We start from the raw sequence: 22,646 nt of genomic DNA on the forward strand, positions 1-22,646 counted from the left end.
GAATTGTCATTTTTATAATCATTGACTCAGACTACTCATGAGCAAGCGATATTTCTCCAATTTTTTTATTTGTTTTTATTTCTGTGGAAAGTGTTTGTAATTGCAATCATGTACTCCCTGGGTTTGTACTGGCAGGTAGACTTTCAAGTATTCTATATCATCTGTCATTATTTTAAATGGAATTTGTCTTTCTATTTCTTGCTGCTGGGTTTTTTTTGATAGCATCTAGAAAGACTGATGATTTATGTGAATTTATTTTTTATCATCCAACTTCCCTATAGTTTTTTAGATGATTCTCTAGGATTCAAATCATCTGCCAAGAGTAATAGTTTTGTTTCTTCCTTGCTTGTTTTTATTCCTTTAATTTCTTCTTTTTGTCTTATTTCCAGATCTAACATTTCTAGTTCAATATTGCTTCAGTCCTGATTTTATTGGGAGGATTTCAAGTTTATTCCTATTAAAGATAATTTTTATTGGTTTTAGTTAGATAACTATTTTTTAAAAAGATTCCTTTGATGCCTAAAAAGGTTCCTTTTTAATGTTTTTAATAGAAATGAGTATTTTTTCAATTTTTTCCCATACCTATTGATATAATTATGTTTGTTGTATTTGTTATTGATGTGGTCAATTATAATGGCAATTTTCCTAATATTAAACAAAGACCTGTATTCCTGGCACAAATTCTACCTAATCATAGCTATGATCTTTCTGATATATTACTCTAGTCTTTAAGCACATATTCTTATTTAAACTTTTTCTGTTATTATTCATTCAAGAAATTGGGATATCCTTTTTCTTCCTGTTTTTGCTCTTCCTAGCTTAGTTATTAAAAGCATATTTGTGGTATAAAAGGAATTTTATAGGGCTCTTTCTTTTTTGTATTTTTTCAAATAGTTTATGTAGAACTGAAATTAATTGTTCTTTAAAAATTTGCTAGAATTTTATGATCATAGCCTTCTTTCATTTGCTCTCATTACCACCTTATCTTGTGAATACATCTGGTACTGGGAATTTTTTTCTTAGGCAACTCACTGATCTAGTGTTCAGTTTCTTTGTCTAAGATAGGGTAATATAATTATTCAATATTCACTTCAGTTAATCTGGACAGTTTATATGTTTGTCAATATTTATCAATTTCACTTAGAGTGTCAGTTTTACTCACATATAATTGAGTGAAATAACTCTTATTAATTAATTTAATTTCATATTTATTGGTGATGCATTTACTCTTTTCATTTTTGATACTGGTAATTTGATTTTCTTTCTCTTTTAAAATCAATTTGACCAAATAATTTATCTATTTTACTGTTTTTCATAAAACAATATGTATGAATTCTTCATATTTATTAGTTAAATGCTCTTTTTTTACTTTCAATTTTCTTATTTTCTCCTTTGATGTTCAGGATTTCCATTTTAGCATTTAATTGGGGATTTTTAATTTGTCCTTTTTTTCCAGTTTATTTTTAGTTGCATACTCGGTTCACTGATCTGTTCTTTCTCTCTTTTATTGATATATGCACGCAGAAATAAGCATTTCCCCCCCAGTTTCTGCTTTGGCTGCATCTCAAACATTTTGGATTTTTGTCTAATTGTCAGTTAGATTTGTCTAGACTGGTAGACTCCCGAGTATTTTATAGTATTTATCACTAGTTGAGGTCTCCCACGAGTTTCATAGACTCTTTCCTCATGTAATTCATTTAACATTTCCTTTGACAATTTGGATGCTATGTCATTTGGTACATATATGTTTAGAATTGTTATAACTTCTTTGACCATGGTTTCTTATAGCAAGGTGTAGTTTCTTTGCGTATCCTTTTTAAAATCTATTTTTAGGTCTATTTTTCCTTTTTTTCTTTGTCTAACAACATGATTTTTACCCTGCCTTTTTTTTTACTTTAACCGATACATAATTGATATATTTCAGTCCCTTATTTTAACTCATTGTGTCACTGTTTCAAGTGTTTCTTGTAGACTACATATTATTGGATTCTGCCTTGTAATCCATTCTGTTATCTGCTTCTATTTTATGAGTGAATTCAACCCATTCACACTCTGATTATTAACTCTGCTTCCTCTATTCTTTTTTCTTCTGTTCATCTTTGTCTCTTTTTGCCCTGATCCTTCTATATAGTTTATTTTGTTTCTGATTAAAGCCTGTTTATTTGCCCTCCCTTTTAATTACCCTCACCACCTTATCTTGTTCTCTTCTCACTGTTGGATAAGGTTGATTTCTATTACCAATTAACTATGTATTAAAGTATTATTAAGACTATAAATATACATGTATACATGTGTATATGTGTTTATGTATATGCAATATGTATATATATATATATATATATATATGTATATGTATTTCCCCTTTTTAACAACTTATATGTGAGGTTCTAGCATTGATTACCCTTCTACCCTTTTCCTCTCTACTATAAAAGCTGTTCCTTGCATAACTCTTTTATGTGAGATAATTTCCCCCTTTCTTCTTCTTCCTTTTCCCTTTTCTCAGGACATCCCTCTTTCTCACCTATCATTTTTTCTTGGTTATACTTTTGAAATATAAAACATTATCCACCAAAAATTTTTATTACTGTAAGTAGAATAGATTAATTTAGCCTGTTAATCATTTAAATTATAGTCTTTGAGAAATATTTTTCCATAGTTTTCTTTAGGCTTCATTTCTTGCAGAAGAGTAAAAAGGAAATACAGCTTTAAAATGTTTAGTTACTTGTACTTCCTATCAGCTGAGCATGCCTCCCACAACCCACAGCTCCTGTCCTGGGTTTTTACACAGTATGCAATGCTAGCTAATGTAATAGAGGAGACAAAGAGCACACAAGCTGAAAATACCCACAGGAAGGCTCTGAAAGCTTACGGTCCCTTGATGCAGCCTTGTGTCAATGTGTAAAAGGTTAGCTTCTTTCTATTTTAGGCACTTTTTCATTGGAATGGATCTTCTAAAGCAGATTATAAAAAGTTGTCTCCAATGGTCAACAGATTTCATTTTTAAAACATGGAATTTTAAAAATCTAGTTGGAGTAAGACAAATTGAGGAAAGTCAAAACCCTGTTACTTCAGGATTATTATAGTGCCTTCGTTTAAAATTCGTTTTCTTCACCTTCACTTCTCTAGTCATTTTAAGCTTCAGAAATTTAGGGAAATCTTTTCTTATAGTTTCATTTTTCACATGAATAAAAACTGAAAAACTCCATTCCATTTATAACCTCTCCATTTCAAAGAAAACTTCAACTACAGATAGCTGATTTTCAGTGAGTGATGTTCATCTGAGCTGTGAAGTCAGGTAGCAACAAGCATTCATTTAGCACTTGCCATGTCCCTCACACTGTGCTATGAGCTGAAAATGCAAAGAAAGGCAAAAACAGCTCTTGTCTTCAAGGAACATTTATTCTAAATGGAAGCAACATGTAAACAACTAGGTTCATAAGAAATATCCAGAGCACATGTGGGTAATATGAGAGGGAAGGTGTTAACCCAGCGGCTCCATGAAAGTTCTTCCACAGAGATGTGTGCTTGAGCTGAGTTTTGAAAGAAGCCACACTTTGAAGGAAAGGGAAGAAAGCAGACTATGGCAGGTCTGGAGAACAGCCCAGAGAGTCCCGTTCAAGGAAGTGCAAGTACACCAATCAGGTGGGATCCTAGAGTATAAGAAGCCTAGAAAGGTAGGAAGAGGCCAGGACATAAAGAGCTTTAATAATAAACAAAGCAACTTTTATTTGGTACATCCTGGTCATGTCTCCTAAGGGGGAACACTAATTTCCTCTTAGCTTATGCGATATATTGCTACTAGTGTTTTCATCTCCAGTTTTTCCTTGATGGTATACTGTGCATGTGCCAATTGTGATTCAGCTTCCTATGGAAGTCTACAAAGAATATCATTTTCAATACATCCAAAGTACATAGATGATCTTGATAAACAGGATTATATAATAAAATGAAACAGATCCAGATGGTCTCCCATAATGCCTTGTCACTAAACTGTCTTTGAGAGCAATCTTCTTTGGCTATAGTCTTGATTTTAAAATACTTGTGTGTGTGTGTGTGTGTGTATGGACATACATATATACATATATAATATATGTATGCATACACACATACAAATATTTATATAATGAAATGTTCTTAGCTTATTGCTGCCCATCATTTCTTAGTCTCTGTGCAGATAACTGATTTATATAATCAAAGAAGGGAGTAGGCTCCCTCTTAAGTAAAATTGACAGAAATTATTCTATTGTATATTATATTTAGTGCCTGCTAAGTAGTAGGCAATTAATAGATGCTTGCTGACTACTGTTTATTATTTCCATCTTAAAAGTCATCTTGCTTCAACAGCTTAACAGGATTCTGTTTACATTCATTTGATTTTCTACCCTGTCTCTATTTAGCAAATTAATTCAAGACCCTCTCAGTTTTTACCTTTTCTCTTCCTAAACAAGATGCTTTGTAAAGCTGATCAGATTTTAATCATATCTTATATTCAAATAATTACACCAGAAATAACTGTTTTTACAACACAAATTACACAGACAGGGATCTTTCCAGGGAAATTTTTCATCCAATAGTTTGTTTTAATAAAAATAGCTGATATTGAGATAGTGCTTAACAGACTTTTAAATAGATTATCTCATTTGACCCTCAAAACCTATTACCAATTGCTTGGATAATGGCTAAACAATTTGTGGCACATGAATATTATGGAATATTGCTGTTCTGTAAGAGGTGACAAATGTGATGAATACAGAGAGCTTAGAAACATAAACATGAACTAATGCAGAGTAAAGTAAGCAGAGTGAACAAAACAGTATATACAACAATTTGAACAATTTTAAAAGGAAAAAATCTCAAAAAAAATGAAAATGTATGTTGAAAACTCAAAAAGAACAAGTGTGACTTGAAGTAAAAGATATGAGAAGATGGAACCTGTCCAAAAATTGTATTTTATTGGATATATTTCCTTACTTTTTTTGACATATTGATCTATTACATAGAGTTTTTCCCTCTTATTTTTGTCTTTAAAATACTGTTTGTTATATGGGAGAGCTCTCTGCAAGAACTAAGGTAGGGATTCTGGGGAAAACTCTAGTGTTGTTGAGAAAACAAAAATACATCAATAAAAACTTATTTAAAGAAAAGAAATTGACCTCACTTGAGACAGATGAATCATTGACTTTTAAAGTTGGAAAGAGTTGTTGAGGGCTTCTATTCCAAACTTTGATTTGACAAATGAAGAATCCAAACTCTAGAGAGCTTGAGCAATTTTTCAATTCAACAAGTTTGTATTGAGCATCTCCTATGTGCAATGATTATTTCAGGATAACTGAGTGCTAGAATAAGGAAATAGTTCTTATTATTACTTTTAAAAATTACCAATGAAACACTTTCCAAGAGTCAGGCAGCTAAAAAGTAGGAACCAGAATCTAGGCCGCCTAGCTCACAGTTGTTCAGTGTTCTTTTCATTATTATTGTTGTTCATTTGTGTCCAGTTCTTCATGACCCCACTTGGGTTTTTCTTGGCAAAGATATTGGAGTGGTTTGCCATTTCTTCAGTTCATCTATTTGAAGAGGAATTGAGGCAGACACGGTTAAGTGACTTGTCCAGAATCACAGTGTCTGAGACCAAATTTGAGCTCAGGAAGATGAGTATTCCTGATTTCAGGTTCAACATTTAATCCACTGGATCACCTGACTTCTTTTCATTATACCTTCCAGGGAAGCTTATTGGAGATGATACTGAGAGCCACAGACTTACTTGTTTCCCTAAGAACTTTGAAAACACTTCACCTGTACAAAAAAATCAAAGAAACTCAATTGTCATAAAGATGACCAAAGTTCAGAATGAGGATAGTGGTCAACCTACACTGGAAAACTGGTGAAGTGGTTAATTTGTAGGAGAATCAGAAGAGTTTTACAAAATGAAAGCATCTTTGTACTACCATTTTGCTTTCCAAATGAATTGATTAGATCTTGGACCACAGTTTCTCATATGAAAACATATGTTTTATGTGATAGGGTTCCAGAATGTTAATTTGAATTGTTTAGAAAGTTATCCAGGAAACAGAGGATGAAGAAAAGGATCTCCCTAGGTACAGGATTCTCCCTAGGCAAAATTTAGAAATAGGCCACCGTTTTCCCTTACCATCTTTTTTTATCTCCATTATGTGTTCCTTTCTCTTACCTCCTGGTATCCATCATTAGTGTGTTCATGCTGCTCTAAATGTTCACTGTGGTTCTCTGTCCAGGATTGCCTTCCAAAATGCTACCTTCCTTATTCACTTCTCATAATTTCAATCCAATAAAAAACATCATTCTTTCAGTAGAGTTCTCTTAGGAAAAAAGCAAATCTGACAATTCTCAAAAGTCTGTAAAGGACTGATATTCCTATAAATCTCCAAATATTGTCTGTGATCTTAAAATGTAGTTTGGTACTTGAATCATCTTTAATTAGTAAAATTCCAGGTAGCAGTGGCTATCAAAAAGTTGATACAGTACAAAGGAAGACAATTTTGGACAGGGAGGTTATAACTCTACCCAGGAGCCTGCCTTAGGATCAACTCTTCCTAAGTGATTCGCTTTTCACAATTTCTCCCCTTCTACTTTGGAACTGCAAATATTTGTATCTGCTTTCAATGGCAGTGATGGGAGGGAGATGACACTTTTAATTTGGGGATTGTTTGTAGATGAGCTCTTTTAAAGCCAGGCTTCTAAGTTGCAGACTATTTGTACTTCCTGATATCCAAGGATATAAAAAGGAGTAGAAATTGGACTAAAATCAAATGAGATACAGAGGCATATTTTTCTTAATGATCCTTTGAAAGATTTGAATTGCTTTGCTTAACCCATGATGCCATTAATGGTCGCTTTATATTAGAACTACCTTCCAGGGGTGGCTAGGTGGCGCAGTGGAGTCAGGACTACCAGGGTTCAAATCCAGTCTCAGACACTTAATAATTAGCTAGCTGTGTGGCCTTGGGCAAGCCACTTAACCCTGTTTGCCTTGCAAAAACCTAAAAAATAAAAAAAGAACTACCTTCCAAAGTCCAAGGTCCAGTTAGACCCCCAAAGTAAATCTGACCTGCATTTGCAAGCAAATTGGAGCTTACTTCCATTTAACTATTTATCAAGGCAATAGTAAATTTATGTGGGTTATTTTTCTACTTTGGGACTACATTTTGGTCCTTTGAGAGTAAAATGCAAATGGTAATATACTGGGAAAAGCTCAGAAACATACAAAGGATTGATTGAGTTAAATCAATTTAGGACTTTGAAAGAATTTTTAGTAATATTTTGTTATTTGGGGAATAGTGGGAAAAGAATATTTTTTCCTTTCAAACAAGGAAGAATTTATAAGCTTGAACCCAGACTCAGGAATTAGGAACTAGAGACACTGTTTGAATAACTCATTACCTTTGAATATGTCTCCTTACTTCAACTATTTATATATCTATATCTATATTCATACATACATATATGTATATTTATTTGTATATAGTTATAACTATTCCTTAGGTTCCTCCAGTTGAAAATTGAGCATAAATGGTTTTTTACATAATCTCAAAGAAAAGACAACTTGAAAGATTGTTTACTAACTTTTAAAAACTTTTGGGGAGGCTAACTTGCATTTCATACCAGAAATTTTAATTTGCATTATTATACAAAGTACAACATTATTAAATTATAATCTTACTTTACCTATAAATTGGGTCTCCAATTGAAGTTAAAGTATAGATTCATAGAATGTTAAATTCTAAGGATTTTGGAAATCATGTATTTCAAAAACTTCCTGTTATAAATGAGGAAACTGAGGTGTACAGTGCCTATGACTTCAGAAATTAAGTGACAAAGCTAGTTCTTGCGTCCAAAAATTATTACCCCTAAATCAGTACTGTTCCTTGTCACTATAACCAGAGCTCCTCCATTCCTTCTTAGCAAATACTAGGTTAAAATCCAGATTTTAACTCTTCTTTTTATGTGATATTAACATGTGATAATCACAACATTTACCTTATTTTGTTAGTTTGGGACCAAGTGACTGCAACTCAAGAGTACCTATATTATTCTTTGTTTTAATATGAAAAAAAGTACAGATCTTGAGTCAGTCCCAAAGGAGAAGGGGGAAAAAAGCTGACTCAGTTTCATAGAGCTGTGCTGGAGGAAAGTTTTATTTGAAGATGAGAAATGTGTTGGTAAGGCTGTCTGTCATCTCTAGTCTTTGTTTTTTAAATTGCTGGAAGGTACTAAAGCTGTCCACTGACTCTTCTGTTCCATTCCTCAAAGACACTTTATTCACTCTGCCTTTAACATAGCAGTTTTGTGTAAAATGTGATTTTATTTTATAATATTTAAAAGTTCATGAATTTTTTGCCCTGTACCTTGCCACTGTTCTCTTCATTGGCTCTGCTTTGAGGAATTCTAGAACTATTCTCAAGTATTGAAATAGCAGGATTTAATTAATTAAATATAGTAATTATGAATTATATATAGATATATTTATATCTATATCTATATATAAAGCCAATTACAATTTCCTTGGTAACTAAACAGTTCCTGAAAGGTGAAATTCTCAGGAAAATAGATTAACTCCTTACCTTTGATCTTGTCATTGACCAGGAAGTGACATCTTTGTGTTGCTGGAAAAATATTATTCTTGTGGGGAAGACTTTTCAGTTATTTTTGAAAAGGTTGCTACTCTTTCAACTTATAGTATCAATTTATAGTATTTTTCCATGTATTTTTTCTTATTTCCATATACTACAACAAAAGTCAATAATCACCTGTATTCCATATTGAGATACTTCTATTGGATTCTTTTTCATATGCATACAATAATGATATAAAATTGAGTTTTATTTTTTCATCAAGTAGGATATAGACTTGCTTTTAGTATCATATAGTTATTCCTTTTGTAAAATCTTGGAAATTAATAGGTTTAGAGTTCAGTTAGACACTGATTTGGTATCAGGTCCAAAAAAATTCAATTTGGGATATATTATGTATGGCCTGATTTTCAAAACTAGTTAATTTGACATTGCTACTTTCATATGGCCCAGTAAGACCCCATTTAGTAACAAAGTTCAGTTCTGTGTCCCTCAACTTGTGTAGAATGGAATATACCCTTGCTGCTCAGAACATGGTAATTATTTTAGTTACTGCATAGCCATGACAAAAGGAGAATAAATGTATTTAGTCCGTTATCAGAAGGAAGTAATAGAACCAATGAGCAGAAGTTGCAGAGAAAAATTTATGCTTGATATAGATAAAAATTTCCTAAAAATCAGAGCTTTTACAAGGAGGAATAGTCTGACACAATGAAATGCACATTGGTTCATTGATGAGAAAAACTCTGATTGGGCAAGTCACTATGGATCTGGGTTTCTTCATTTGTAATATGAGTGGGTTGAATTATATGACCTCTAAGATCCCTTCCAAATTTAATCTATGATATTATGATTTTCTTGATATAACTATTCCTATGATAAAGTAGTAAGTTCTCTCATTCTGGAGATATTTAAGCAACTGTAGATGATCACTTATCAGACATATATGTGTCAGGGCATGAATCTTTAAGAATGCCCGCCCCCCCCTTTGTACAACTTTTAAGTTTTATCTTCATCTTTGAAATTTTCTCAATAACTTTCTTAAGTTTGAACTATTACCAAAATAATAAATCAATTTCTGATTTTTTGGAAGTTGCCCATTACTGGGATGTAAATCCTCATAATGGAGATTTAACTAATAACTGTCTTGAATTTATAAGCTTAAGATTCCATAAAATGTGAAAGGTACATAAAACCTTCATGTGGAAATTGGTTAAGAATTTCAAAAATCTCTCTTTTGGGGTAAATTTGTTTACTGGAGATGTTAAAAATGTGATACTTTCTAATGAACTGTTTAATAGATTAATTTGTACATTAAGAGCATTATGAGTATGAACAACCATTTTCTCAGAGGTCTTAGTTTCAAAACTAGGTCCAGTGTGTCTTTGTGTGTGTGTGTGTGTGTGTGTGTGTGTGTGTGTGTGTGCGCTATAATGTATAGTCACAGTTATATTTTATTGTTTCTGTTAAGAATTTTGGCAACAGTGAGACCAAGTCTAAGTCCCACGACTTTTGTAGAGATGGGGAAAGAAGTTAGGTAACAGAGAAATGAAATTAAGATTTGTAACTAAGTTCATGTTCTATAAGGTTTGTCAATAAATATCTACTTTCATTATTAAGATAAAGCCAGATGAAGTTGGGAGTGAATAGTTGTCAGTACATAGACCATGGTACTAAAACAAAGTTTTGTTTTAAGTAATAGAAAAGCAAATTGGATATTGATTTGAGTAATATTGAGTAATATTTCATATCTAATTTTAAGTTCCTTTTCTCAAATATCAAAAGCACCCTTGAGAACAGGTTTTCTGTCACATGCTCTTCTGGCTCCCCTTCCACCTTAAGCACGGTCCTAGGCCCAAATCAGACTCTTAATAAACTTTTATTGAATGAAATATGAACACTGAGAAATTTAATGAAGAGTTGTGGAAAGGTATCAGAGAGGAAGCCGGGGGTATTAGAAATGAAACTATTAACAGCGTTCAAAAGGAACAGAAAAAAAAAAAACCATGTAATGTAATAGGAATCAGGAAAAAATGAGGAAAAAGCAGCAAAAACAAATTGCCTTGAGAATACAATAAAGAGATTGTATTGGGGGAAAAAATTCAATCTGAAGAGTTGACCAAATCTAAAAGATCAATAAATGATTCTTCCTCACTGGAGTTGTAGTTTTGAGATTTTTAAAAATGATAATAACTTATCCAATTAGCTTGAAGAAAAGACATAATAAATTTTTATTTCATAAAACAGGTTTGAGGAGAAAAAGATAAGCTGGTGTGATTTCAGAACTCTCAATTTCTCCAGCTCTAAAAACTCCTGTGAAACTACTTTTACTTAATATTATTGTGTGTATCATTTAAGTACTGAACCTTACAAAATTATCAGAATTTAGATGGCAACACCTCTATTTTCCCCCACTCCTGGCCAAACAAAAACTCTTCATTGATATGGAATGTTCAAAGCTAAATCCATTTCTAGAAAAGATGTGACTGGAACTTTATAAGTGATATGATAGATTCTGTGTTGATGAGAAACATAGTTATAAGAAATCTTGGAGGAGACTGTCCTACCAAGGATCAACTGATAATAATTAATAAACATTGATTTTATTTCTATAGGTCAGATGACTAATATTATTTCACAGTTGAGTGAGTTGGAAGGTAGAGTGAGTGATCTTTGCCCCAAATCTTAATAATTTACTGCAGTTTTATCATTGTCTGAATATAGATTGGGAAGAGAATTAGAGTTTCTTTATGGGTAGAATCAAAGTAACACTATTAACTGCTTGTAAAAATGCTTTTCAGAAATCACAGTGTTTCCGTCTATTTTTTATTTTAAAAAGTAAATCTAAAATCTCATTTCCACCTCTGTGCATGAAAATATGTGCCAGTGAAATGCACATAGTTAATTTTTTAAAGTAACAGAAAGGAGTTATTTTTAAGCCCAATAATGATAAGCTGTCAAAATGGTTATATTATCCAAGGATTTACTTGTTGCTTATTGCAGATATTATCAAAATAAAAAAAATCTATTTAGTAGAAAAAAACAAACTATTTTAAGAACAATTTATTTTTCTTTCTCATCTCAGTGTATTATTAATTATATTTAGCAATTTTAAAGTTTACAGTACATATTAGTAAATCACCACAGATAATTGTTTCTTGGAAGGGAGACAATTAATACCAGAGTTAGCAAAGGCAACCACAATTACAGCACATAATTTAAAATGTATGCTATTTTTTATTTTAATTCTTTTAACTAGGCAAGGTTTCAATCACATATAAAGCAAAATAGTTGTGTAAACTCGAAAAGTGTAGCATTTTAACCTAAGTAATATATCTGTCTCCTAATTTTTCTATATTTTGGTGGAGAGGGAGCTGGCACACACTCAAAAAATAGTTGGAAGGGGTTAAGATAGAGCATTTTTCTGTTATGGGAAATATTTTTCAGTGATGCCTGGTACCTTGAGTTTGTTATGTATTCAATATATAGTGTCATCAGAAAACAGGTGCACCTGCAGCCGCTCTCATTGAGGCAAGGATAGGAGCTGTAGAAAGCTGAAGGAAAAAAAAAAGATATCTGCTAATAATGTGTTGGTGCTTTCATCTTTACACCATGGTCATCTCCATTTTCAAATTCAAACTGGCACCACCCAGGCCAGTGGGTTTGGGTTAAATTGTTTATTCAAAAATGCACCCTCAGGCAGTTTGGGAGGAAATGCTACTTATGAAGATACAGAAAGAATCTTAACAATTCTGGGCAGAAGAGCAGCAGTTGTATTTAATAACACTCCCCCCCACCCAAGGCGATTAGGAAAGAAGTGGAAATAATTAGGAGGGACCTGAAAGAGGAGATGCTGTTGGTTTGTGTTGGGTCGTGTGCCTGATCTCCTTATATGGAGCAGACTGAACAGCAGGACTGCTTTGAAGCTATGATTTCACTGGTGTCCAGGAGATAAGCATTTTTTTTACTAGAAATTTTTGTGTATTTCTTAATATGGACAGATAATCATATTGATTACAAAAAAATCAGAAATGATCGGTGCTGTGATTCAAGCAAGCAAAAAAGTGAAACACAAATGCATCTCTATCCTAACTTTTTTATGCAATGATATAGCAGCAGTCAAAATTAAAAGCCAGAACTTAACCCAGTGCTCAGACCACCTAGAAATATCAGAATAAAAGTCCAGAGAGGACACAATTCAGTAGCAATCAGTTCCTTTTTCATTTGCAATAAAACAGGGTTCTTTCTTACTTGCCTTAGAAAAAAACAAAATAAATTTTAAAAAGCTTGTAGGGGATTTTCATTATAGTATATAGCAAAGGACTCTTTTTAGGAGGTGTGGCATGAAACGCTTTTTAATCACAGCGTGGTGCTAGGAAGCTTCAAAAAGTCCGAGTGGCTGGGTTTTTTTTCTTTCTTTTTTTTTTTGAAACCTTTACTTCACTGAGACAGAGGTCTGCCTTTGAGTGACGTCACGAGTTTTAGCAGCAGGCTGCACAAGAGGAGGAAGGCTGGGTGAGTGACAGCCCAGCCTACTTTTTAATAGCTTTGTCATGTGACTGGCAACAGTAGTAAGACAGGTGCCTTCAGTTCACTCTCAGTAAGGGGCTAGTTGCCTGCATGAGTGTATGCTCTGTGGATTGTAGATTAAAAAGCTTTACTGCCGTCATTCAGAAGCTGGATGGCGTGGGACATGTGCAACCAGGACTCTGTATGGAGTGACATAGAGGTGAGCTGAGCTGAGCCGAGCCGAGCTGTGCATTGCAGACAATGTAGAGCCTTAACTTGGACGCAAGTATTCTGGAGAAGGGGAGGTTTATTTAAAAAATTTTTTTTTTTTAATGAGGCTAATAAGTATACAAGTATATACCGGGCAGGAGATTTCTGGACGCAAGTCTAAATCTTATCTTAACTCCAATAAGTTTGCTATTTTAAGGTTACTCTCAGATGCCTTGAGCAAATCAAAGCTTAGCTGCTGTCATCAGTATCTCTTGCAGTTGGAAACTATTTTCATGTGCCTTTGGCTCTCTTTCCAGTCATATGCAATATTTATGCTCTAAGATATTGATATGAATCAGTCTGAGATCTTTCCAGTGGTATTTAGTGGCCTGGTTGGAAAAACGCCATTTCTATTTATAAAACGATTAAGATAAAAATTTAAATGAATATTTTTAAGATTGAGGTTTCTTTCTCCCTCCCCTCACCCCCTCCCCCCGTTTAGGACCCCCCCCCCATTTACCAGCTGAACAAGTCACAAAAATCTGAGCAATGTCCTGCTGGGCTTTTTTCAGAATGTTTTCCACCAGAATCTGCAACAGAGATGCTACTTTTCTTCTTATATATACATGTGGTGGAAAGATCTTTGCAAACAAACAAAAGACCTCTCGCCAAGCACCGGATTCTCAGTTAATCACGGTAGTGTAACAAATTGTTAAATCTCCCTGTACGACCGAGACCACAGACTGAGAAGCCAAAAGAGTTTATGCAGGGATTGTGTGTGGAATTGCTGCCGCCACCACTGCTAAGGCTGCTGCTGCTGCTGCTGCTGCCGCCACCGCCGCCGCCGCTGCTAATACTAATGCTGCTGCTGTTGCCGCTGCTGCTGCTGCTGCCGCCGCCGCCGCCGCCGCCGCCTCCGCTCCTGTAAAAATAAATAATAATGCTAGAAATCAAGAACTTCGGCTAGGCGCGACTCATCGGGGTTTTGGAGGCAGGGGGAGAAAGCAGGTCCCTGAAATGTGGAATGACTAGTCTCTGGATTGAGATCTGAGCATTTCTCCAAGTCTGCAGTCAGTTCTGTGGAATGTTATCTCAAAGTTTTTTGACAACTTGTGAAACGGGCAACTTTCTGTGGATTCTGGTGGGATGAAGCCCAAGCAGAGTTAATTACACGGAGGAAGTAATCTTGCAACAATGAATTGGAAAGATCTCCCAGCACTTCCTATGGGCGACTGGGGGCACATGGGGTAAAAAGGGGTGGATAAGATGTTGCACGTGATTCAGTTCAATAAGAGGTCCATGTGGTGCAGAGATACACATCTAGAAGGAAAATAATTTTGCCAGGACCATCCGGGAAAGAATTTTTTCCCCCCATCTAGCGAGGCATGGACTGGTTTTCTTAACTCTTTTTGGCAGCTTCTTCAGTGCTGGTAGCTAGCTGTGGCTTTGGGAGATTTTGTTTGTGGAGGAGAATTGTTCTTATTTTGTTTGGTTTTCTTGGTAAAGGGGAATAGATATGGATAATTTATGTGTCCTGTAGCTATTATGAGTCAAGGCTGTAAGTGGCTCCAAAATCCTAATTGTCTCTGAGTAGCTGGAGTATCCTGTGGGCTGTTGTCTGGCTTACAGTGTGGGTCTCAGCTGCTGTAGCTTCATTTTTCCATCATGTATTATTCCTGATACTGCTAGGAGCTGATTGAAGAACCAGATTATATGGAAATATTGAAGATTTATTTTAATCACTGGAGTTCCTGCAGTCATTTTAAGTAAGCATCAGAACCGATTAATTTACAGCAGTGGATTCTTTCAAAGGGGAAAAAAAATGGTTAGATCTCAGTTCTAATTGTAAAAGCAAATGGATGAGTTGCTGGTTTAAAGTGACCAACTGGTATGTCTGTGACTCTCTATGGGGCAATATGCTGGAGTCCTGATGAGCTGCTTTCTCTCTGGGGATCACCAATATCGTGAAGAGCAGCTAGTGTAGGCAGCTTTCATTTTTTGAATCATTAATGTTTGCTGTCATCTTAAAACGTATGATGCCCTTTTGCACATAATGAGAGCACAGTGCGTTGGTTAATAAAGGCCTATATCACTGGAGCTTCTTTAGTCCCCCGTGTTTCACAGTTTAATGAAGGTGATGTACAATAAGGTTACAAAGATTGATAGAGACAATTCACAGGACACACATTCCACCAAGCTGTCATCCTTTACTGGCCTCACTCCCTTAGACCATTTGAAAATGTTATAAAATCATTTTTTCATTACCATAATTGAAATGCACAAGTCCAGTATTTATGCCTCAAAAAATATTACCATCTCTGGCATCAAAAAACCCTTCAAAAGATTAATTGAAGATTATGCTCTATTATATTGATTCATTATCATCCGAACAGTTAAGCTAATTTATTGTCTGCTCTTTAAATAGGGGCAAAAAGCCTTTTGTGTTTGGTTCCTACTTTACTGTCTTCAATCTTATTATGAAATGAAGACTATATTTGTGAAGTGACTGTCATAGTGGTAGAGAGGCAGTAGAATGCAACTCTGTAATTACAATAAAGTACACCTGTTACAGATGTATAAGGATACAGTAAATATCAGCATGTCAAATAAGGACAGCTACAGGATTGGACTGTTAAATCTGATATCATTCAAAAGCCAAATATAAATTAATAATGGGAACACTTGCTACTAATGTGTCTCAGCTTAGCAGTATAATGCTACATTCAGTAGAATTGATTTTATTATCATGTCAACATTGGCAAAAGCATATGCACTTCAATTCTAACATATTTTTAAAAGCCACTATTCTTTATAGGTTCTGCTACAGTTCTGTTTTTTTTCTCCCCCCACAAGATCTGTCTTTAAAAATCTGTCTTTTCATATACGATTATTACTAAAAAAAATGTATATTCCCAGGGACCAGAAGAGGTTTTAACTAATTGATGTAGTCAGTGTAGATAAGTTTGTTTTTTGATTTAAAGTTGCATTGGTCACCAATGCGAATGACACTTGAGGATTCCTAAGGTACCAGGTCTGGATTCTAGACCTTTAGAAACTTTTGCAGATAGGGAGATGTGTGCGTGTGTGTGTGTGTGTGTGTGTGTGTGTGTGTGTGTGTGCAAGAAGGTGTGTGAAGTGAAGAATATCTCTTCAATAAGATAATAGAATACTTTTTCGCCATTGAGAAGGTCCTAGATTGTAACACTACTGTTAAAGAGTTACCTGCATTCCAACTGTTTTTTTTTTTTGGAAGTTAGGAGGGGTAGTAGGCGGGAACTGAAGAGAGTTGCCCACAGGGAGGTATAAAAGCAGAGGAGATAAAAATTCCAGGAACAAATGTGAATGTTTTACTAGAATTGAATGCTTGTCAGCCATGCTTAGCTTAGTAATAATTTGGTCAATAATAATATAGGAATGGAAGAAATACCAAAATAAAATAAAATAAAGGAACTGTTCAAATTCTGAGAATTGCCCTTTTTGTTCTACCTCTTAGCTGTTTGGCTATATCAACAGTGGTCTGGTGGTCTTATGGAAGAAAGGCATTCAATTACAACCCACCCCCCCAACCCATTACCAACTGCTGACTCTATTACCAAGTACCTAGTTCCCAGCATGTTGCCCATGATCAAACTGCTGCATATGACCCATGTAATGCAGCCTTCCAGGGATGGCAGAGGTGCTCTGGGAGCAAAAAAAAAATGTACAAAAACTTATTTTATTCAAAGCCTAAATATTAGGAAGGGTATTTTGCTTTATAGTAAATGAATGATGTCGTAAGGCATTAGTGTGACTTTAGACATCTTTGCCAGGAGGAAGGGAATTAGTAACTCAAGTGGTAAGATGCTAGTATTCTTGAGTCCCTGAAATCTGAGTCTTCTCCATAACTTCTTTCTTATGAACTGAAATTGCTTTAAGATGAAGAATGCTAAGTTAAAGCAGTCGATGTATTTTTCAATGACTTTCCTTTTTTATAGGGAATTGTTTTTGTTGTTGTTCAGTCATTTCATTTGTCTGACTCTGATCCCATTTAAAGTTTTCATGTCAGAAACACTGCAGTGGTCTGTCAATTCCTTTTCATTGTTCAGACAGAGAAACTGAGACAAACGGAGTTAAGTGACTTGCAGAGTCACACAGCTAGTTAGTACATTCAGCCAATTTGAACTCAGGTCTTCCTAAGTCCAGATCTGATGCTATATCCACTGTGTCACCATTATTCTTGAATAAGTGATAGTGAAGTTGGTTGACATAGCTGAACAAATGCTTATTTATCAAAGAAAGACTTATAGAGATCACCTTATATGATAACCAGTATTTTAAAAATAGCAAACATTTTGGTCTTAGGACCCTTTTATACTCTGAAAATTATTGAAGACCCTTCTTCCCAAAGAGAGCTTTTGTTGTGAAACCTAATATCTATTGCTATTTGCTATATTTGAATTTAAAATGATTTAATTCTATTAAGAAAATAGACTACCTAAAAATATCTTTGGGATCCCCACTGGTTCCTCGATCGTTCTTTGAGAACCTCTTGTTTAAGGCAACAATTGAAGAGCTTTTATGATGCTCTATATAAATAACCAAATTGATTCCATGAAAAATAATTGTTAAAGGTATTAGTATAGAGGATGTTTTCAGAATCTTTAATCAGGTCTCTCCTTTGCTTTGGGATGCAACTTATGAGTTATGCAGAATGTACTTGAATAATAAAGTAAATGAAAAGTTTAGATATTTTTATAATCGCTAAAGACCAAGGTAACTGACTTCTGTGGAGTCATTTGAAATAACCCAGGCTTAATTCCTATCACATGCTCTTGCAGTTTAATAAATTCCTGTAGTTAATGAAAGTTATTTTTTTCTCTCTCACCCCTACAGTGTGCTGCTCTTGTTGGTGAAGACCAGCCTCTTTGCCCAGATCTCCCAGAACTTGACCTTTCTGAACTAGACGTGAATGACTTAGATGCAGACGGCTTCCTAGGCGGACTCAAATGGTGTAGTGACCAATCAGAAATCATTTCCAATCAGTACAGCAATGAATCTTCAAATATATTTGAGGTAAAGCAGTTCTTCTTGGGGACTCCATGTTTAATTGTTGTTCTCATAACAAGCCTTTTGAAAAATGTTAAGTACTAAAGCATAATTGTTTCTTATACTAATATCTTTAAAAGCCTTTTCATCACCGTAAGGCATTTTACTTTTTTGATTAAAAAACAAACAAAAGACAATACTTAGAAACAAATGAATGTGTGTATTATTTTTTTAATTTTTATTTTTGAGTCTACAAATGCCATATGATGAAATGCTATGGTATTATGAAATAATTGGGGAAAGAGAATTAGTGACAAAGGAGAACAAAATCTAAACCTGTTTGTCCTCTTCTACACACAGAAAGAGACAAAGTTGAGCATGACATTAACTGATGCCCAATATAAATTAATATGGAATAATGCACTCCTTTATACCCAAAGCCTTAAATGCCAACTTTACAAAGTGGGTGAGCTGTTTTGATTATTTCATTGTCCACATCCCTGGCTCTATTAGATTGCCATATTTATATTGTACTTGATCAAAAGGGTTCCCTGTTTCTTAATATTGGAAATACCTCAAAAACAGGTCAATTCACTTCCTTTTAAGGTGTCTATACGGTGCCCCACTACTAACTTCTAAGTCACCAGCCCTGCATTCTGAATTCATTAATAGGAATGGCTTTCTATATGTCTTTTCATAGGCCATTTTAGTGTGAAAATTATGTGTCCAGACCAAATGATCAGTTGTGAGCTATGAATGGTTGGTAAGAAGTTTTAGCAGTTTCTGTATTCCAAAAGCAGGCATGGGTAGCAAAAGAAAAAACTTTGAGCAAGGCCTTCAGAGAACCAGGTGTTTGTCCAGGCTCTTCCACGGGCTAGTTATATAATCATAGGCATGAGATCTTCACTTTGGGGGCCTAAGTGTATTCTTCTATAGAATGAAAGGGTTAGAATAAATGATTTTAAGATTTCTTTCAGTTCAAATATTTTATTCATTTAATAATATGTTCGAACCCTGACTTTGCTGTTTTCTACCTATATAATCATAAACAAGTCACTTAACCTTTATGACTCTCATTTTCCCTATCAGTAAAAAAATAGAAAATTGAGAGTGTCTGACTTCTATTGTCTCATCCAATTATCCTTTGAAATGTGCAAAATATCCTCTTTCTTTAGACTACATATCATTTGTTCGGGGTAATCTTATTCACTGATTCCAAAGTTTAGTAACCCAGGGAACACCTTAAATAAAGACTAATAAATTAACCAATATGAAACATAATTTACTTTAAATTAATAACTATTTGTTGATAAAGTTATGGGAGAGTACTTCTGGAGGATAGTCATCATTTTAAAAAGTTATATCAATCACTTTCTAAATATTAAATATAGGATTGAATCTTCTTTCTCCAAGTTGATTACTTTGTGATTATGCTTAAATTTTATAGGGGAAATGTAGGGAAAGGCTGCATATCTTCTTAATGTAGGGTTTACAAATCTCTAAAGACATTCTATGTGTGTGTTTCAGGAAGTCCATGAATTTGGATGGGAAAAAAATCATGTCCTTATTTTCAATAACCCTTTCAATTAAAAATATCTTCTGTATTTTATAATATGTATTTGCAAATATGATTCTGAGAAAGGAGTCCGCAGACTTGACTGCATTGCCACAGGGATTAATAACACAAAACCAGCTAAGAACATTTGTTCTAAAAGCATTTTTTCTATGCTGGTTTCTTTTTATTTAAAAAAGGCAAAGGAATATACTGTTCTGTAAATGTTAAGTATATATTATATGCAAGATATTGTATTAGGTGTTGAATATATAACCACAAAGATGGAAGACGATTCCTATCTCTAAGAAACATACATCCTACTAGTAAATACAACATATAAATATGTCAATAAATACAAGATACTGTGAGATGTGAGAGAATGTTAACAAGTGGGGTTTGAATCAGGAATAGCTCTTCAAGTTCAATTCTAAAGACAACTAGAGATTTTCCTAGATGGAAGTGAGGAGGTAGGTTATAGAAATATTTTGTACAACGACTGAGAGGCAGTGAATTAAAAGTAGAAGAACATCTAGCCGATCAATATGATTGCAAACTGCTAACCTTCCTCTTCCCTCATTTCTTTCTCATAGAATTTCTAGCTTCTTTCATGAAACCTTCCTGATTCCCCTTTCCCAAATGATTTCTGATTTTTCCCTCTTGAAATTAGTTTACAATATTTTGAATTTATTTGTAATTACTAATCTGGGTATATGTCATCTTCCCCATTCCCAGTAAAATGTAAGTTTTTTTTGAGATTGTATTTTTCCTTGTATCTGTAGTACCTAGCACAGATCCATCAACATACTGTGTGCTTACTAAAGATGTGAATCAAATCAAATACAGAATTTCGGAAAGGGATTAAAATGCAGTAAATCTAGAAAGATAGGTGGGAGTCAGTGTATTGAGACCTTTAAATGCTAACTTGAAGTTTACTTTTTATCCTAAGAGCAAGAGGAAGAAACTAAATATATTTAAAGAATGATATTGTCAGATCTGTGCCTTAAGAAGATGATTTTGACAGCTTTGTGGAAGATGGCTTGGAGAAAAGAGTGACTAGAGAAAGAGGGCCCAATTAAGATAATTAGGACAATGGTAAATCTTCAATTGAAATATAACGAGACCCTGAATGAAACATTCTCAGCCCTCTGAATGGAGAAAAGGGGACAAATAGCAGAAATATTGGGGAAGTAGTAATCAATAAGATTTGCTACCTATTTGAGTGTCATGGCTGAGTTAGAAGAAAAAGTCAAGAGTAACACCTAGATTCTAATCTGAATGACTGTAAGTATGGTTATACACCTTCAACAGAAATAGAAATGTTTGGAGAAAAGGCATGTTCAGGGTAATATTCTGCTTTGGGGAGCAAGGAAAAATATCTAAGAGAGGAGGTTGGTGGGACTGGCACCTAAGAAAAAGAATAGATACAAAATTTTGCCAGCCATCTCCATGGAGATGTTGATACTTGAACCCATGAGATATGATAAAGTCACAGAGAGGATATAGAGAAAAATGAGAAAAGGACCCATACTTTGAAGACCTCCCATGGTTTGAAGGTGGAGCATGAATAAAGATTAAGAAGGAGTGGTCAGTTTACCCAGAGGATAGTAAATAGGGGCTAATTCATGAAAGCAAAGAAATAAAATATTCAGGTGGAAAGGGTAGTCAACATAAGTAAAAGCAAAAGGTATATCAAGGATACTGAGAAATGGGAAGCAATTTGTTTTGGTGCTTGAACCCATCAATAACCTTTACAAGCATCAGTTTCATTGATAGAAGCCAGTCTACAAGGGCTTGAGAAGTAAGTATATGTTAAATATATATGTCAGTTTTGTGTTTAGTGTATGTAAAAATAAATAAGACAGTTTTGTGTTTTAGAAGTTTGACTGTGAAAGAGCAAAGAGTGTGAGAGGAGAGGAGAGAGAGGAAAAGGATGTGTGTGTGTGTGTGTGTGTGTGTGTGTGTATAGAGGTACAACAAAGGATTTTTGAGGATTGAAGAACCCTAGGTAGTAGGGAAGAGATAGTGAATGAGAAAAGATTGAACAGGAGACATTAAGACAAACTCCTAGAAGAGATGGAAGGAAAGGTGATCAAAGACATGAATAGAAGGCTTAATCTTCTCTAGAAGGAAGAGCCACCTTTTTTGTCAAAGGGTAGAACAAAAGAGAAAAATGAGGGAGACTGTGGACCTTGTGAGGTGTCAAACAGAATTAACAATGGTTATCATTGAAATGTGGCTAAAGGGAAAAAAGTGAATAAAACTCTGTAGATTTGTGGTTAGTCATTTTTTCCCAGGCTTCTAACTGGGTTTTAGAAAGTTCATGTGAGCATTTGGCTGGTTAAAACTGGTAAATCGAATTCTTCATTCAGCACACTTGTCAGGTTACAGGGCACTTTTAAGTCACGCTGCATTAAATAAACAGATGTGTTTGTGTGTGTGTGTGTGTGTGTGTGTGTGTGTGTGTGTGTGTGTGTGTGAGAGAGAGAGAGAGAGAGAGAGAGAGAGAGAGAGAACTAAAAGAAAAACTCCCCACCTCTACAGAATTTTTAATTTAAGTGATTAGATAAGACCTCAAAATACTCTCTAATTTAAAAGATAGTTCTTCAGCATGGGATGAGAATATTTTTAGATACAATTTGGATTAAAAAACAAAAACAGGGCTCAGATCAACGTAAGAGACAAGTTTTCTTTCTCATTAAATTGCTATCTAAGGATATAGAGCCTACTTATATTTTTGTGAG

General features: G+C 34.4%; 1 protein-coding gene across 5 annotated transcripts in view; it reads left to right on the forward strand.

Annotated features, from left to right (window-relative positions):
* The window catches only part of PPARGC1A (PPARG coactivator 1 alpha), a 152,678-nt gene that overhangs the window by 4,849 nt on the left and 125,183 nt on the right, over nt 1–22,646 (forward strand). For 2 of the 5 annotated variants that reach the window (XM_074229699.1, XM_074229701.1), the window contains exons 1-3: nt 13,147–13,335; nt 13,898–14,021; nt 18,198–18,377. In XM_074229699.1, coding sequence (XP_074085800.1) covers nt 13,899–14,021; nt 18,198–18,377 — 303 coding nt within the window. In that variant the 5' untranslated portion in view covers nt 13,147–13,335; nt 13,898. Of the gene's footprint in view, nt 1–13,145; nt 13,336–13,897; nt 14,022–18,197; nt 18,378–22,646 lie in introns of those variants that run through there. The other 3 variants (XM_074229700.1, XM_074229703.1, XM_074229702.1) reach the window with 3 other exon arrangements.

Source organism: Macrotis lagotis, chromosome 3, assembly GCF_037893015.1.
Source record: "Macrotis lagotis isolate mMagLag1 chromosome 3, bilby.v1.9.chrom.fasta, whole genome shotgun sequence".
Lineage (NCBI taxonomy): Eukaryota > Metazoa > Chordata > Mammalia > Peramelemorphia > Peramelidae > Macrotis > Macrotis lagotis.